This window comes from Oryzias latipes, chromosome 18, assembly GCF_053564925.1.
Source record: "Oryzias latipes strain Hd-rR chromosome 18, Olatipes_Hd-rR_3.1".
NCBI classification, from domain to species: Eukaryota; Metazoa; Chordata; class Actinopteri; order Beloniformes; family Adrianichthyidae; genus Oryzias; species Oryzias latipes.
In genome coordinates, this window is record NC_136254.1 from 21317544 (window position 1) to 21335133 (window position 17590).

General features: G+C 42.2%; 1 protein-coding gene across 16 annotated transcripts in view; it reads right to left on the reverse strand.

Moving 5' to 3' along the window:
* Positions 1–1897: 1897 nt before the first annotated feature.
* Positions 1898–17590, reverse strand: part of rgs12a (regulator of G protein signaling 12a) — a 40143-nt gene continuing 24450 nt past the window's right edge. For 7 of the 16 annotated variants that reach the window (XM_078936461.1, XM_078936460.1, XM_078936459.1 and 4 more), the window contains 15 exons: positions 16319–16441; positions 14938–15104; positions 13762–13854; positions 13409–13552; positions 11624–11806; positions 11382–11532; positions 11207–11298; positions 10827–11018; positions 10684–10757; positions 10477–10603; positions 9999–10095; positions 8333–8391; positions 7488–7590; positions 6759–7319; positions 1898–2976 (listed from right to left, as the gene is read on the reverse strand). In XM_078936461.1, coding sequence (XP_078792587.1) covers positions 2753–2976; positions 6759–7319; positions 7488–7590; positions 8333–8391; positions 9999–10095; positions 10477–10603; positions 10684–10757; positions 10827–11018; positions 11207–11298; positions 11382–11532; positions 11624–11806; positions 13409–13552; positions 13762–13854; positions 14938–15104; positions 16319–16441 — 2390 coding nt within the window. In that variant the 3' untranslated portion in view covers positions 1898–2752. Of the gene's footprint in view, positions 2977–6178; positions 6589–6758; positions 7320–7487; positions 7591–8332; positions 8392–9998; positions 10096–10476; positions 10604–10683; positions 10758–10826; positions 11019–11206; positions 11299–11381; positions 11533–11623; positions 11807–13408; positions 13553–13761; positions 13855–14937; positions 15105–16318; positions 16442–17590 lie in introns of those variants that run through there. The other 9 variants (XM_078936469.1, XM_078936464.1, XM_023966027.2 and 6 more) reach the window with 5 other exon arrangements.

A 17590-nucleotide genomic window follows, 5' to 3' on the forward strand; every position in this document is an offset into this window, starting at 1 on the left:
ACTCGAGCTCTCAAACTCCCCCACCACGTTAAGGTGGCGGTTCACGGGGGAGAGTTAACAAACATGTTGCTGAAAACTTGAATACGGAGATTATTTCAGAGTAAAAATCTGAAGGAACTTTGACAACATTGGTGGCTTCCATTAAATGCTCCAGAACAAAGTGCAGCTTTTTGAGATTTATCATTATTTCATCATTCTTGTTGTAATCTCAGGGAAGCAGTTACACACACCAAATCTGCTTAATCAGCAACAACACTAGGGATTCTTTCCACATAATACTATAATTAAGTATAATTAAGCAGTAATTACTACTAAACTGTTGTTAAAAAATATGCAATGTTTAAGAACAGGCGTATTATCTTAATTTTTTCAAGGAAATGAACCGTTGTAACTGCTACCAGCTCAAAGCACTGATGTACATATTTTTTTATTTTGCAAAATAAAAAATAGAAACATTCTGCAGTCTTGTCTGTGAAGTGTAAAGGTTTCTAAAAACCCTCTTTGATCACATTTTTCTCATGATTGGAGGACATATCTAAAGGAAATTAAGCTCAAAAGGAAATTTCTGGGTATTTCTTTAATCTAATCATTGTGAATCCGACAAAAAATGCAGGTTGCATTGTAAGATTGAATTTGTGACGTAGAAAATACGCTGGGCGGGTCACAATCTCTCTGCAATCATTCTGATGCATCCGCTTGCAGACATCCGGATTCGTCTTCGTTTTCCTCGTCTTCGTGACGTCTGGCTCCAAACTGTACGGCTGGACAACTCAAATATTGCTCGCCGTCTTGGTTGCAACGCTAACGGTTGAGGTTGTGAGGGTCTGTAAGCTAGCAAGAGGGCATGTAAACAGAGAGCTCTCAGCAACAGTAAGGGGAAGAAGGGGCGGGGTTGTTCCATGCCAATAGTCCCGCCCACAAGTGAATTTCTAAAGAACACCTGCAGAAACTTTGTCTTAGAAAAAGACACTGATTTTTTTTTTTTGGATAAAATTGCATAGTTAAAATAAATAAATAAATAAATAAACACTGGGAACGCTTTTACAATGAAAAGATGATCAGACTGGGACTTAAAAGTTTTTTTAAATCAGAAAAATAAACAATGACACCCAAATTAAAAACATTTTCTACAAAAACATCTAATTACCTGTGGTAGTTTTGTTTAAATTTTACAATTTTCCTTTTATAGGTCTCTCCAATGTAAATAAAAGATGGTGCCAGAAATTTTTGTTCTTTTGTTTTTAACCAAATGTAGGAGATGTTCACCTAGTCTTTTGTACACTAGTTGGCTGTAACCCTGTTAGAGCAGAAAAGAAGCTTCCTTTCTCAGCTCAGTGAATTTTGCTGCAAACCAGAAAGCTGATCCCTCATGCATTGTCCCTCTGAGGCGCCGTGAGAGCAGCCTGAGCAGCTGCAGGTGGCTCTTTCTCTTGAAACAACATCTGGAAGGAGTTCCTTTTCAAACAAAAGCCCTTCCTAACGACGGTAGCTTTCAGATAAGGGAAGGGGCTTCAAAGAAAGAGAAAGGAGCTTAAATAGACGATTAGGCTTCACGTTGTGTCAGCATTCCTGCAGTGACATGCGGCGTCAAGACAGAACTGCCCGATCCCACAATCGAAACTGTAATTTTCCCCACCTGGAACAACTTCTGCCCAGATGCTGAGCTAAAAAAAAAAAAAAAAACGAAACGTGAAGGAGCCTGTAGGACGCAAATTTTTCAACTGTGCCGCTAATTATTGACAGTAATAACTAAGCTAGCAAGGAGGTCACAAGGGCCAGGAGTGCTAGACTCTGTTTACAAACCGGAGCGCATGGAGACAGTTCTGCACATGCTCAGTAAAGAGCTCTCTGGATGTCATAAGCTTTTCTTTCATAAAATCATGCCACAAGTCAAATATTTACATTTTATTTCCTTTAATTGCAACCATTAAAAAAAAAGTATTTAACAACCTGGAAACCACACAAGCGGGAAATACAGACAATAAAGTCACTGTCGTGTATTATTATATAGAAAACAACAAAAACAGTAAAACCACTGAAATAATAGCGTTTTTCCACTATTTGATCCTAAAATGTGCTCTGCTGTTCAAAGGACGACGACTTTTAAAAAGGACTTTGTTCAACGTTTTGGCGCCCTCCGTTCCGAGCTTTGAGCTGATGGTTTGTCGGCAGACGGCAAGAGAAAACATTGACATTTGTATTTAAATGTTGTTAACTTGTTTTTCTCTCATCTCATTTCCCAGATCTTTTTCAAGAATCTTTCGGATTTTTCCAAGAATCCGATCATCACAAAGCTACTATAGTTCAAATAAGTCAACTTTCCCCCTTTCTTTTGTTGAGGCTATAAAATCAAATCTCTTCCTTTTTTTTAAGAGTTGAAAATAAGTTTATCGAAATGTTTTTTCCTCTTTTAATGGGAAAACCTTGACGCTATCGGGTTGGGAAATCGTAACTTGTAAGTCGCTTCTAATGTATGGCTTTAAAAAGACTAGTTGAAAATGGCAACAAAACAAAAAAAACTTCAATTCGATCATAAATAGAACCAAGAAACAAAAACATGCCACTGTCCCAAAAGTACAATCAGCTCTAAAACTAAAAAACCACAATGCGACAAAAACAAACGTCTATGGTTAGTAAAGAACTGACAGCTCAAGCATGCAGCCGCTTTTTGGACTCGTTTCAGACGACAGTGGCTCTGGATTTCAAAGTGCTGTAGTGGACTGGAGATGGGGAGAAGGCGGGGGAGTTAACGCTAGACAATGGTGGCCTTGTACAGGTCCTTCTGGCAGTCGCTGACCTCTTGCGAGGTGCGGGTGCTCTGAGCCATCTGGACGTTCCTCATTTTGGTCTGACATTGCCGCAGCTCGGCGACGTAGCCTTGGAAGCTGAGGCTCAGCTCCGAGTCCTCTCCCTGGGAAGCCTCCGATGCACCTTCCTCCAGGTGTACCCCCTCCACGTTTACCACCTCCTGGGGCGCTGGGAAGAAAGAAAGAAGACAGATATGTTCTCATGAGTTTACACCGATGAAGTATTTTGAGGTAGTTGATCTTAATGTCTGCTGTTAGCATGTTGCCAAATCAACACCAATTCCCATTGTCATTAAAAAAAAAGAATAATACATATTTACATTGTAGTAATAGTTATGGCTATTACTACATTATTATTATAACGTGTCAAAAATAACAAAGTCCGACACCGCTACCCGTGAGACACGTTAGCGTTTTCACACTACTTGTGACTTGAAACCTTGTTTGCAACACATAAGAAAAACAGACTAATACCGCTAAAACAAATGTTACTGATGCTACGTTAACTCCCAACTTTGTTAATAACACGTAAAAAAAAAAACTAGTCTGACACCGCTACATGTTAGTCGCATTATCGTATTTACAACAACATCCTTCCAAACATTTTGACAGAGCGCCGTGTACATCTCAAAATCACTTCGACATCAGTAAACACAACAAGAATTCATCCATGTATAAGATGCTTCAGAATAAAAGGCGCACGGTCGTTAAAACAAAGTATAGTGCTGGACATACAGTATAGTTTGCAAAGGTTAAATACGACAACACTAGCTAACCTCCGAAGCTTGGCACACTGTCATTTGCACGTTGTTATGGTCACCACAAAGGGTTGGTAAGGTATTTCGCTAATTAGCAGCTTGTTAGCCAATTCATATTTTAAAAGTTTTTGTTTTTTTTCTTTCAGAAACCACACTATTTAAAAACAAAAAGTAGCTTCAAATGGTTGAAAAGTTGCTAGAGTAAATGACTAAAGTGCCACTATAGTTGTGGGAACCAAAGCCTGTTTCCTAAGACACTTTTATCAGCACGTTGACCTTTGACATTTCCTTATTTATGGCCGCAGTGATGTCATCTGGACTTATAGTGCTGCTGTGATGACAAACACTCACAGAAAGCACAAATCCTAATGGAAAACTAGAGGCTGCAATGTGAATTTGCTCCTCTGTTGTAAATAAAACTCCCCCTCCGTCCTGTGAGGAGTCACAGCGTTCCTGTGCTGCCGACATCGTGGTTAGGATAAGCGATAAGTGGCTCAAGCGAGGCCCCCGCTGGCGGTAAACAGGAGCCGTGATTCACTGCTGTCGAGTGTAAACTCACGCCCTGTGGGCTAACCGCTCGCTGACACCTCCTTACCAAAAGTGGTGGTTTTTTTTAAACATTTTTTTAAAAAAGTTAGCTTGTTTTTATACCAATATATTTATTTTGTAGCTTGCACTTTTCTGCTTTGGTTGATGCTATATTTTTAAAAATTGTATTAATGTTTTCTTGAGTCTTTGATCCAGAAATTACCTAAAAATTATGTTTAATTTACTTTGCCTTTCAAAATAAAGGAATAAATCAAAATTAATATGAGTATTGAACGCAAACAGTGAAAAAAGCAGACAGTTTACAACTGAAATGTAAAAAGAAGCTGTTTGGCAGAAAGAAATATATCATATATACCATATTCTATAAGAAAAAGAAAGGAAGCAAAGCTCTGACTGCTCTGAAAGGTAAAAAAAACAAGGGTTTAGCACGAGCGTGCCTCCGGTCAGCAGATCAGTCGTTTTGGAATGAACCCTGTTGCACCAACAGACTCAGCTCGCCACCCTCCCGGCTCCGACCGCAGCGACTGTCCCAGAGCTCAGAGGTACAGAGCATAAAAATGGGAAGCAGAGGCTCAGGTGTGAATCCAACATGATGAAAAAAATTGTTCCTTCCTTTAAAGTAAGTGTTGCTTTAAAAGCTCCAAAAAAGTTGTTTTTTTTTATCTGAAAGGGGTTAAAATGCTTTCTCTGGTAATAACACGCCATCTAACTGTCATTTCAAATCCGATCTCTTATTTATTATTCCTCCAAAATGTTGTAAATAAGCTGACCTTATGGTAGTATTAACAGATTTTGGGTGTTGATAACTGTGTTGATAACTGTGTTATTTTGCCCCCTAGTGGACATTTTATCTCCTGCCGATCTGATTGGAGCTGTGATTTTCTGGATTAAGATTAGAAAAACTGTTTTTTATTGATTTACATTTAAAAAATATCAAATTAAACAATGAAACCACAAGTTTAGCTGGAAAACACAAAGCTTATACAAGTGCAAATGTGTGTGTGTTTAAACACACTGACATTTGTTTTTTTACTTATTTATGAAATTCAAAGATTTGTTGATCTGCGTTTTTTTTTCTTTTGGTAAGGGAGGCAATCTGTACAGCAGAGGGTGACAGTCGAACGTTCATGTGCAGTGGGGTTTTCAAGCATCCTGAAAAAAGGCTTTCAGGCTATATTTAGCTCCCTGGAACAAGGCGCTTTATTCTTCACGCCTTTGAAATTTATGTTGAATCCCGATTGGCGCGGCGAAGATTTCAAAATAAAAGTGGGAAAGTGGAGGCGTTGGAACTTGTTGCACTTCTCCAGGTTTCTAGCAGCGAGGTGGCTGCACTGAATCATACTTTCTATTTTAGCCCGTCCGTGAGAGAGCAATAATAAAAAAAAAAGGCAGGGAGAAATAGGCAAGGAGACGGGTGAAAAACAAAAGTGACAGTTTCTATCTGTAGCACAACCCATGGATAAGGTTACCATGGCGCCCGGCGGTGGGAGTGAGAATGAGCCTGATGCGCTTAGCAACCAGAAAAGAAACCGAGCGCCAGAACTGAAGGGCTTCCATCATCATCCGTCGTCTTCGTCTGCTCATATCTCCTCATCGGCATTGAGGTCATGCCCCCCCCCCCCCCCCCCCCCCCCCCTTAAAAAGGGATTACATTTTTTGGATTGATGGTGAAATTTGTTGAAATTCCAGAAGAATACAAGTGAGTGAAAATATCCAAACAGGTAGAAAAAAAGAAGAAACGCAGCATCAAGCAGACATGAAGCAATGGATCTGATAAGATCTGATAATAAAATTTAGCCAAAGCAAGACCCGACAGATCACCGACGTGACGCAAAAAAGGTTTTCAAAAAAGAGCGTTCAGCTTAAACTGAAGGGTAAGAAGGCCAAGCAAACACACAGCAGCGCCGCCGCAAAACGAGCGGGAAAACACACAAAGGAGTGGGAGGTGAGGAGAGGAGAACGCCACAAGACAAGATGAGGCTAAAAGGAGGACAGACAAAAAAGGCGTGCGGGGGAGGAACGGAAAGGGGGGGGCACAACGTGTAAAAAGACAAACGAGAGTGATTTCCAATTCTAACATTTATTAGATCTATTCAATCACAGGTACAGAGTTTTATTGGCAGTGATTATCCACAACAGGCACCTAGAGAGGAAGTGTGGGACGGACGCACTGTTGGCGGCAGCGGCGGCGGTGGCGCCGTTGACTAACTGCGTTCACCACTGCTCAGTCTGCTGAGCCGGTCCAAAACCAAACAATTTAGAAATTAAAGACAGAACAGCTTTTACATGTTGATGAACATCTACAGCACAAACCTGGAAAATGCTCCAAAATCACCAAAATATCTGTAGAGGAGTCACATTTGCGTGCGTCCACAAACATTACAACATGATTCGGAGTGAAGAAAAGTTGAGCACGCCTCCAGGTAAACGTGGAGCAGAGATTTGTTTGTTTTTGTCTGCCTTCAGCTGCTTCACTGAGATTTATCCGGAAGAAACAAAAAGAATCCACATTGATTAGTCTTTAAAGTGCATCAGTCAATAGAGGAAGTCATGACTTTGGTCCATTTGTGACCTCAGGAAACACACGCACACACACACTCACGCGCGCACGCACAAACACTGGGTGGTTACACTGTAGAAATACCTGGAGTGGACTGTTTGCCTCCGCCTGTGCCTTCAGGGTGGGAGCAGGGGGGCGGCGGGGTGAAGTCGGCCTCGGGGACGCTGCTGTCGAAGGAGGACATTGGGGTGGGTAAAGGCGGGAGCAGCGTGCTGTTGGGGCTGCTGATGTCACCCTCGCCCACCAGCGTCAGGTCGGCGGGGGTCTCCTCCACCGTGCGCAGGTTGGAGCGAGGCTCCGGGGGCCGCGGGATGGGGGAGAGGTGGGTGCCGAACGTCGGGTGGCGAGGAGGAGGGAGCAGGCAGCGCCTGGCCGCGGAGTGTCCGTTGGCGCTGGAGCTGAGGGAGGAGTCCAGGCTCTCCGAGCGCATGCCGGAGGTGAGGGACCCCCGCGGGGGGGGCCCGTTCTCTCGGCCCTGCCTCAGCGAGGAGGGGGTGGAGCTGGCCAGGTCGGAGGAGGCCGAGCAGGAGGAGGTGGGTGGGGTGACGCGCAGGAAGTCGGGGAGCACCAGGTCTTCCTTGCTCAGGAGTCCGCGCTGGTCGTTCGCTCGGCTGCTCTGGGCCCGGCTCAGCAGCTCAAAGAATTCTGGAAAAACAGGAAACAAAAGTCGGACACTTTTGCAAAGCAATGAAGCTGAGCGTCCAACATGCAGCCTCCCCCCCCTGAGGAGCACCCCCGACAAAGTGAGCCCCCATGCAAAGCAGGCAGAGACATCCGACACAGGTGAACAAACGGAGGAAGAGGAGGGTTTACCTTCGGCTTCATCTATATTAATCTTTCTGTTTTTCCCTGGCAGTGCTGAGTCGGGTCCACTCGCTCTCAGAGCAAAGTCCTTTGGTGTTGACCTGTCATCTCCCTGCAGATGCAACAATAACAACGGACTCTGTTAGGGGTGGGGTGGCAGGGGGGGGGCATAAGGGGGCGAGCTGCTAAGCACCTTACTGCAGAAGGACCCCCCACCCCCACCCCTCCATATACAGAAATCTGTTGGTGTTGTGACTTTACTCTCTTAAAGACCCACTCCGGTGAACATTGGAAATTGCCTTTCTATTCTTTTTTTTCTCTTTCTTTTTCAAATTCTTGTGACACGATGTCGTTTGAAATAGATCGTAGAAAATGCTGCCCGCTCCCTTCCGATGCATCCACTTGTAGACAAATAGAAGAAATGTCATCTTCATCTTCCTCGTCTAAACTGGCATCAGGCTCCAACCTGTATGGCTCGGCTATTGCTTTTTTTAATCAACTACTGCTGCTCTGCAGAAGACGTCTTAGAAAACGACAGTTTGTCTTGTTTGTTTTTTTAAACTTTGGCTAAAAATGACATAATCAAAATAAAAGACCACTGGGAACAGTTTGACAGTAAATCAAAAGCTGATCGGAGTGGGACTTTACCATCTTGCCCGATTGTGGCGCGGCGGGAAAAGCAGCCATAGAGGCAAGAATTCGAGCCATGAAGCACCCAACGAGGAGTTAGTATCCAAAGAAGGTTACTCATTCTGATGATGAATGATGCAAAGGCAGCACAGCAGGAAAAAACAAAACACCTTTATGTTGCTGTCTTTACAGACATGGATGAGAGTAAAGGTGGAAATACTCACGGCGGCAGAAAAACTCCTTGGTGGAGGGTGGCCTCTTAGAGAGGAAGACTTGAGTTTCTCTGTTTTGACAAAGAAAAACATACGAGTCAGAAAGGACATGGAAGGGTGGGCTCTAGCAAAACATTTTTTTTGTTTAACCCCTTCAGCCTGTATGTCACTAATTGGGAATGTACAATTAAATAATGAACTCCACTTCATTTACCACCTTAAACGGAAAAAACATTAAAGAACATTTTTTTAATATAACTGGAAATAATGTCAGGCATGAAGGGGTTAAAACTAATTTCATTAAACTGTCCTGATATTAAAAATAAAAAACTAACTTTTCCACTTATGTGTACTCATTTTTGAATTGACTTAAGTACAAATCCAGACTGTTTTCAATAATTATAGCCGTCAAAAAAGCAGTGTGATTAATATAACAATTGTTTTAATAAAAAGAGAAAAAGCTTAGGTGAAGTAATGAACACTGACTAAAATAACAGCTTTTGTAATATAAAATGCCCCCAATTTATTATGAACACAATTAGCCTAAAAACCTTTTTTTTTCCAAATAACTGAAAGTCTTAAACTTTTACAGTAAAAACTTGTCTTTTTTAAACTTTAACCTGATATAACTATCCATATCTTATGTAATACACACATTTCTGCGACGTATATGTCATTAGCATGACCTTTCTTTAAAATGCATTATAAACAACTTAGGCCATATGTTCTGCCTTGTACTTCATCATTGTTCCACTAGGGGCAGAAGAAGGGCTTTTCCTGCTCCTTTCAAAACGGCTGCCTCCATGAAATCTCAAAACCACTTTTGGCGGGAAAAGGTTTAGCTAACTTTCTAAACTTTATAGTGAGAATAACTCATCTATTGTTTAGAAAAAATGTAAAATATGAAACTGATTCTTTCTAAAACAGTTACAGGATGTTAAAAATGTGTGGATCAAATCTGAGACAGCAGATAATTTAGGTGTTTTTATCCTGAACACCCACCTTAATATTTCTTAATCTAACATACTTGTTAGTAAAAACCTACCAACGTATCATAATTTATGCTATTTATATTTCATAGAAAAAATGGCATTGCAACTTTATTTGTGGATTTCACCAAAAGGTTTAAAAAGCAACTGATTTCCAAAAGTATTGAATTTTCTGCCAATTCTTTGGTGTAAAGTATTTTTATGTTGACCTTTCTAAGTCTTTAACATCGGAGCTTCAGCATCAGTGTTTACATTTTTTCAAGTATTGTAACTTTTTGACGGTTTTTGCAATCAACATATATTACCTGATTCTGAGGTGGAGACAGTCAGCTTTCACTTTCACCAACATCTCCGATGTTAAAGGGTTAAAAACCAGCACTTCATTGGGGCGGAGCTTTGGAAGGCTGGCAAAATAGTGGAAGGCTTAAAGCATTAAAAATACATTTTTATAATTGTTATTAATTTTATTTTATTTAAAAATGTTGCTTTTTTATTTTTGCAAAGCTTAAAGAGGCTTGTATTGATGATTTTTTCATCTTTGTCAATAATTTATTAGTATTGATTCAAAAATTGGGGGGCAAGTGTGGGGCAGAGCTTTACGCTGGGGGAGCAGCTGGCCTCCCTTGCCCCGCCTGTAGCTCCGCCCCTGATACCCATACTGATTTGAATCCACGGAAAAAGGAGCTGACCTTTCCCTGAGCACGGATCCGCTCGCTCCAACACCACCCGTAAGCCGTCCAGACTCGATATGGGGGCGCCCAAATCCAACGGCTCGGTTTCTCCGATCTACGAGCAAAAGATTGTTAGAGATTCTCCTGCTGGACGGGACACTGACAGATCCTACATATGGATGTCGCTGATTAGCCCTGTAAGCTGCCTTTCAGCTGGAGTTCATGGCATAACGCAGCGGCGATGCTTTTCAAGCCAGCGGACTAAAATAAATCCAGAGGTTAAGGGGTTGGAATAAAGAGTCGGCATGTTTGAGGAGTGTCGTCATTCCTAATTACAGCCCTGCTGCTCCGTCTTCGCATGCTCGGCTGAGTCACAGGGCTAACCACTGTGTGGAGATGGAAAAGGGGATGCGGTCTCCTGACCACCGTACTCCACCCTGCTGCAGCGTCACGAGCAGCACGTCAGCTTGAAAGACACATAAGCGTTGTGACTTACTACTTTGGCCACAAGATCACTGAGGTGGAGGCCGTATTTGGCCACAACAGGTCGCAGGACCTCGGTGACGGGCTTGGTAGGTTTGGCTTTCAGCCCCACGGAGCGGTTAATGGGGACCAGGTCCAACCTGAGAACAAAACCAGGAGCTCAAGTGAACAAGAGAACATTTATAACCACGAAAGGATGGAAATTTAGAATGAGGCCTACCTAAATAAAGTCCGCTTTTCCAGTCGAAGGTTCCGGGAGTTAAGAGTCATGCAGTCTTGGTCCAACACTAAAGGCTGCAAGAGGAGGAAAACAAAAGTAAAAAAATGTCTTGGTGTCACCCACTTCCTCAGGATGCTCCTTACCTTCTCTCCTCCCACCAGGAAAAGGTCAACGGCAGCGATGTTGACACCGATGTTCTGACACAGATCTTGGAGGACTTCTCGGATGGAGGCGCCGGGGCGGAGGGTGAGGGAAGAGCAGGAGCCGGAAGGCAGCAGCACGCCGCAGTGTTTGGGTGAGCGCTCCCACGCTCCCACTGAGTGGCGATTATCCGACTAAAGTCAAAAGGTTGGCCGCAGGATTCAAAGGGTTAATCATCTTTGTTTGTATTATGTACGATGAAAAAGTGAGTGGGTTCCACCAGTAAGAAAAAAAAAAAGAAAATAAAAGGAAATTCTGGTGGTGTTATGGCAGCTCTATGAGCGTTTTTGTTACCATGGTGATCTGACCAGAGGCAGCTTACCTCAATCTTAGAGCCAGAGGTTGGAATCTCCAGACTGGCGCTGGAAGACAAGGAGCCTTGGGACTCTCTCCGTCCGTTGGTGCCTGGGAAGTCTGCGCGGCAAAAACAAGACTGAAGCTAAAAAGACACACACACAACCCGCAGATCTTTGGCAACAACGTCGCGCCATTCTCACCAAGACTGATGTCACCAATGTCCTTCTTCTTTGGCCCCTTCCCAAAGCTCCTGTTGCGGCCCCACGGGAAGAACATGCCACGCTTCTTTTCTGCGTTCTCGTCCCTGCTATCTTCATTCAGCGACTTCCCTGACTTCTGCTTTCTGGCTTCCTGCAGATCAGACAACAGAGAAATGAAATGGACCCTAAAGTGTAACAAGCTGCTGATGCAGTGGATGGAGTGGTGGTGTTGGTTGGGGTACCTTTTTTGGGGTAGAGACCGTTGAGCGGTCAGAGCTTGCGCTGTGTTTGGACGGCGCAGGGCTGCAGGGAATTTGGTACGGATCTGGAAGTGGCTGACCGTCCGCCTCAGCTTGCAAACACTCCAGGTACAGAGAGGACTTGAGGAACCGGGAGTAGCTGTCGAACTTCATAAGGTTGAAGATCTGCAGACAAGGCACAAAAAGAAAAAAGATGAAAAGCACAAAATGATTTTCAGGAAGATGAGCCAATGGTTGTAGTAACAGAGTTGAAAAACTGCAGAACTCATAGATTTTCTTCTTTTCACTTAGATTTTCTGCACTTAAAGGCGCCCTTTGAAGCCTTAACTAAAAAAAAAAACGACAGTGCGCCTCATAATGCACTTTGTGTTATTCTTTTATATGAAAAGTGCTTCATAAATAAAGATATAAAGATTGATTGATTAATTGATTGATTGATAATCCAGAGCACCTTATATATGGATCCATTCTAGGCGTGCTTGCTAAGGTTGACATGATTTTAAGGGTTTCACTGCGCTCTGTCTAAATGTCTAAAGCGGCTAACACCGCTAAGTGCCGTCTGACTGTTTTTTAGCGTAGTCACGGTAACGTTTGTTTTAGCTGCATCGGTTGTTTTTTTTTTTTTACGTGTTGAAAACACGGTTAGGAGTTACAGGTATTGGGACTAATGCGGCGAATGCTTTTAATGTGGCTAAAGTGGAGCGAGTTACAAGGGAAAAATAGACCAATCATTGATGGTCCGCCTCATAATCCGGTGCACACCTATAGTGCAAAAAATGATGTTGATGCCCTAATAATACTAATATTTTAACTACCAATACTATGAACTAAAAATAGAGAGGAAACTATTATATGATCTGGAGCGAATGGGGATTATTTCTGGTTGCTTACTGATGTCCAAACCATGGTTGGGTGTTATTGTGAATATGCAAACACTGCTAACATGTAGCGGTTTCGGACTGTTTTATTTTTTACAAGATTGGGAGTTAGCATAGTCACAGCAACATTTGTTTTAGTGATATCAGTCTGTGTTTTTTAAGTGTTGCAAGCAAGGTCGAAAGTTACAGGTATTGTGAATTTCCTAATGCAGCTAACGATTTTAACGTGGCTAAAGTGTAGCGGGTAAAAAAACAAGTTCTAGAATAACTGTGAATGCAGTCCATAAAGTCTGCCTGACTTCCATCGGACTCCTTATATATGACATACGTTTGAAAAGAGACCATTCATTGACGCCTTACAGTGTGGAAAATACACTACTTTGTCTTTGCTAATTAACTGCTGAGCTTTTATTGTTACACTGGTTTCCGAAAATAAAAAAAATAAAAAACAAGTGAATCAGAACAACATTATGCACAAGGGGAAACGTGTTAGCATGTAGTTAGTCTAATATCATGACAGCAGTCTCAGCAACTGACATCTAAACACGCCTATCTGGGAGATGAAAATCCTCAGATCTTTGACTGGAAGCGTGTCAAAAGAGCTGTCTCGTTTGTCTGTGGGTGGACGCCAGTTTGTGTTTATCTCTCGGGGAAAGCCGCCGTTGTTTGTGTCAACACACCCAGACGGCCACAAAAAGAAGAGCCAATATGTGGAAAAGCCCAGCGAGGGGGCGGCCAGCTGAGCACAAAGCCCCCCCCCTCCCCCGATGGACGAGGAATCCTGCGTTTCGTTAAGGCTTTCTGGAAGACGCCTTGATCTATGGCGCGATAAAAGATCCAGGGAAACGATTGAAGCGTGAGGAGGTGTTTTCAGTCTGTAGATGTGCACCTGTAGCTGCTGGGTCTTGAACATGTCGGGTTGGGGGGAGGTGAGGACGTCATCAGCCAGCTGGGCCTGGCTGTCGATGTTGACCGGCATGGTGGCCTTGCTGGACAGGAAGCTGTTGTAGATTTCTCCCGCTCTTTGGGACAGCTGCAGGAGGGAAGGTGAGAAATGAGTGTGTCTTCTAAGACGACCCTTCACAATAAAAGCTGTGTTTCATTACCAAGGGTAAAGCTTTGACGAAGCAAAAAAAAGTCCAGGAAAGTGAGACTTGACAGTGTTTCCTTTGAATAACACCTCTTTGCTCAACATGAATCACCTGCCTAATAAATTCTTACCACATCTGTAGCTGTACCTACCTGCTTTTTATCTGTTGCAGGGACATGACTGAAGTATTCACAGGCCTGCCAGAACAAGATATTCTCCTCGCTGAATTCTTTCTTGAGAAATTCCTACGGAGGCACACAAGAGGATGTTTTTTGGTAAGACGTGGAAAGAGGATCGCTTTCTCGTCCTGCCAGTTGTGCTGCTGTTGAGGCCATTAGCGAAGGCAGAAACTGCTGGGTGCAGTGTAATGAGAACGGTGCGCTTGCCAGTGTGGGCACAGGATGGTGTGGGCGACCGCAGCTGATCGGTGTGTGGAGGGAAGGTGAGGAGGGAGGTGGATCTGGGAAGCCAGAATTTAATGTGGAAGCAAGCCGAAGGTGTTGTGGACCAGATACAAAGACACATCTTTTGTGTAGGAGGAGGAGAAAGTACTTGGTAATAAAACCAAAAATGCTGAAAACTGTGACTTTGGTTTAAGTCTTTGAAACTGAGTACTCCTCCTGACAAGTACACCTCAGGAGTTTCATTGGAATCGATTTTATTAGCGAATACAAGTTGTCTGTATGTGAGAAACTGGCTGTTAACATGAAAGTGCTTCCGTTGAAAACTTGCTTTCTACGTCTGACCTGGGTAGCTCCAATATTGCTCGCCATTTTTGTTGCACCGCTAATGTTAAGTTGGTGTTATGAAGGGCTCTGAGCTAGCAGGAGAGCGTGTAAACAGATGGATGACGGGAAGCGGGGGTGGGCTCAATCCTGGTTAACAATCCCGCCCACAAGATTTTGGCTAAAAAAGGCATAATCATCATTGTCAACAAGGAACGTTTTTACAATAGATCAAAAGATAATTGGAGAGCATAAAATATAAAGATCACTACTTGAACGGGTTATTCTTAGAACACAACTATCGCGATAGACAAGGGACTACTGTTACCTTTTTCAGTGGAACTACTAATATAAGCCAAACTTCTACAACCCTTGTGCTATCTTGTGGGGTCAGTAATCCATGAATACCAGTGAAGATCACAAATCATTGAAGAAAAAAGGTTTAGTGCACTGTCTAGTGGGTCTAGATGACCCCACTCCCAACGTTAAAGTGCCTTGGATAGCACAAGGGATAAGCAGGTCTACGACACTAACAGCATTCAGGTCAGCTCCTTGAAGTCAAATTAGTTAACCCATGAGACTTTTTGTCTAAGCCAAACTCACTGAAAAGTAGCGCACTCCCACGGGGTCTTGGAGAAGCCGCTCGAAGCAGGAGGACCAGCTTTCAACGCGATGCTCCGAACTCCCCTGACCGCCTGCTCCGGGGAGACTGCCATTGCTGTTCAAGCTGGTCTGGCTGCAGCACCCCTGCAACTGGATCCCACTGTAGTCTGCAAAGATAATGAGACGTATATGAGAAATCTGTATGTCCTGTAAGCGTTTTGAAACCCTTCTTCTTGGTTAGTTCTTTCATGTTTATGCTCCTTTTCTTAAATCTGCTTTACCAGCACTTAAGAGATCTTCAAAAAAGACAAAAAAAAATTGTTTTTTAATAAAGCACTTGTATTTTCACAGGTGGTAAAGAAAATATTACCCAAGACTTTAAAGCTGTGGGCAGACAGGGTAAAGAATGCTCCGTGAATCACAAACAAAAGGGTCAGGGTCAACCATTAGTTATGGATACTCTGTAAAGGTTAAAACCATCTTGCAGATCCTCATTGTTTGTGGGTGGGAGGAATTTACACACAGCTTTAGTTAGGAAGTATAAGAGCAATAAACCTGTCTGACATCAGAAAATATGGAGCAAGTTTGACCTGTGTTGGAATATGAAGAGTTGAACAAACTCTTCAACTAGCCTGCATATCATTGCCTTGATGTTTGCTTTTGGGAAGAGCATTACAATGAGGGAGGGGTTCGACTCCACAGCCAAATGGTGTGTTGCTTTGTGTCACACCGAGTCTCTATTTCAAGCCCGTGTTTGGATTGGCTTTGATATATTCAGGCTGAGCTTTTGGGATGTGTGTTTACCACAGAGTGTGCTGCTCACTTCATGGGAGGGTTTACTTGAATCCGATGTACATCAACAGTCCTGTTTCCACACACACAAGCCGGTTTCTATCATTGACGGTAGGGCCTGTCACTAACAATTATTTCAGTAGTCGTTTAGTCAACGATTATTTTTTTGATTAGTCAACGATTACTGTGTACATAAGGTGATGGGCAATTATTCTTTTAATAAAAGGTGATAGTTTTGGTCAGTGGAAGTTCGCATAATGTATGGTACTGCTGATACTCGGCGTTTGGTGTGATCACAGAAATTGAAATTTTACATGGATAGTTCATGAATTTTAATGTTACCTTATAAAAGATGAAAAGTTTAAGTCAAAGCAACACAGCCCTGTGACCAATCGGGGATTCAGATTTGTTTGTGACGTGTGGGTGGCGTTCGCTTCAAGACACGGAAGTACCAGCTGTTGTAAACATGATCACGAAGGAGACATTAGTAATTGTGGTTTTTCTCCGGTCGGATGAAAATGATACGGACATTTATAAGAACAGAGCTGAGAAAACAAAAAGTCTGGAGGAAGATCTGTGGAATTTACACCTCTTTGACTTTGCACTCCGAGCCTCTTCTTATTTGTAGATGGCGGACGAAGGCTGATAAAGAATGTACACAAAAGAAGAATTGTCTCTCTGTCGCTACCTGTGCGCCTATATTGGATCAAAGCTAAAAGAAAAGAAAAAGTAGGACATTTAAAAAAAAAATTAGCTTAAAATGATATAAAATTTGTCAAATTGATGAACAACTGTGTGGATTTTTTTTCCCTGTGGGGGATTTCAAAATGAGAAAAGTTCTAAAATATATATATATATATATATATATATATATATATATATATATATATATATATATATATATATATATATATATATATATATACACACACACACACACACACACACACACACACACAAATAAAATCGTAAGAATTTCACCCATAGAGTTGAAAAAGAGAGCATGTTTACATCTGCCTAAAGTTTAAAACCGAACAAAGTTGACATTAAGCTAAATGGGCATCTTCTGTTTTCAAACATGCTTCAACCCGGAAGTCAAAAGGCTTTCCTTTTGGCACATGCTGTGATTGGAAATCATGGTCAGATTCAAGAAATCTACTTTTATCCCCCCCTCATTATCTTCTCAACAGTTGCATAAAGTAACAAAACAAATCCTCCTCTTCCTCTGCTTCTTCCTTCTCTACTGTAAATTTTTACCACATCTACTGCTGCATCCTTATACTTTTGCTGTAATGTTGTTGTAAAAGACAGCAGATATAGAATTACCTTTAGAGTATGCATATATAATATATAATATTTATTTGTATTTGTTTAGCTCTATTTCTAACTTAAAGACAGTGCTGTTTTCTAATATTTTCTTGCTAAAGTAGTTGACAATAAAGTTGGTCATTAAAAAACTAGACACTTCCAAAAATATGACTCCAGTAGGTTTTTCAAGCTCTGATAAAGCAGTGCTTTTCTATGATAGCTTCTTGTCTTGGACCTTCAAGGATACATGAGATATTTGGGCTATCAAATGACCCACTTCTGGCAAAACCTTAAATCTAGATCCCTTGTGTCTACAAAAAAAAAAAAAGTTCTAGATCTGTAGCTGTGAGGCTCCCTAGTCCCATGATTCCAACCAATCAAATGATGTCCAAGCTCACTTTAATCAATTATTCCTCATTTCCAGTCTTCTGCCCTTTTCTCTATCAGTCTCACTTTTTCATTTTTGCTTTCTCAGGCACGTTGCGGTCTGACCATGACATGATTGGCGGGGACATCCACTTCTTGTCTGGAATTTCTTCAAACTGTAAATATT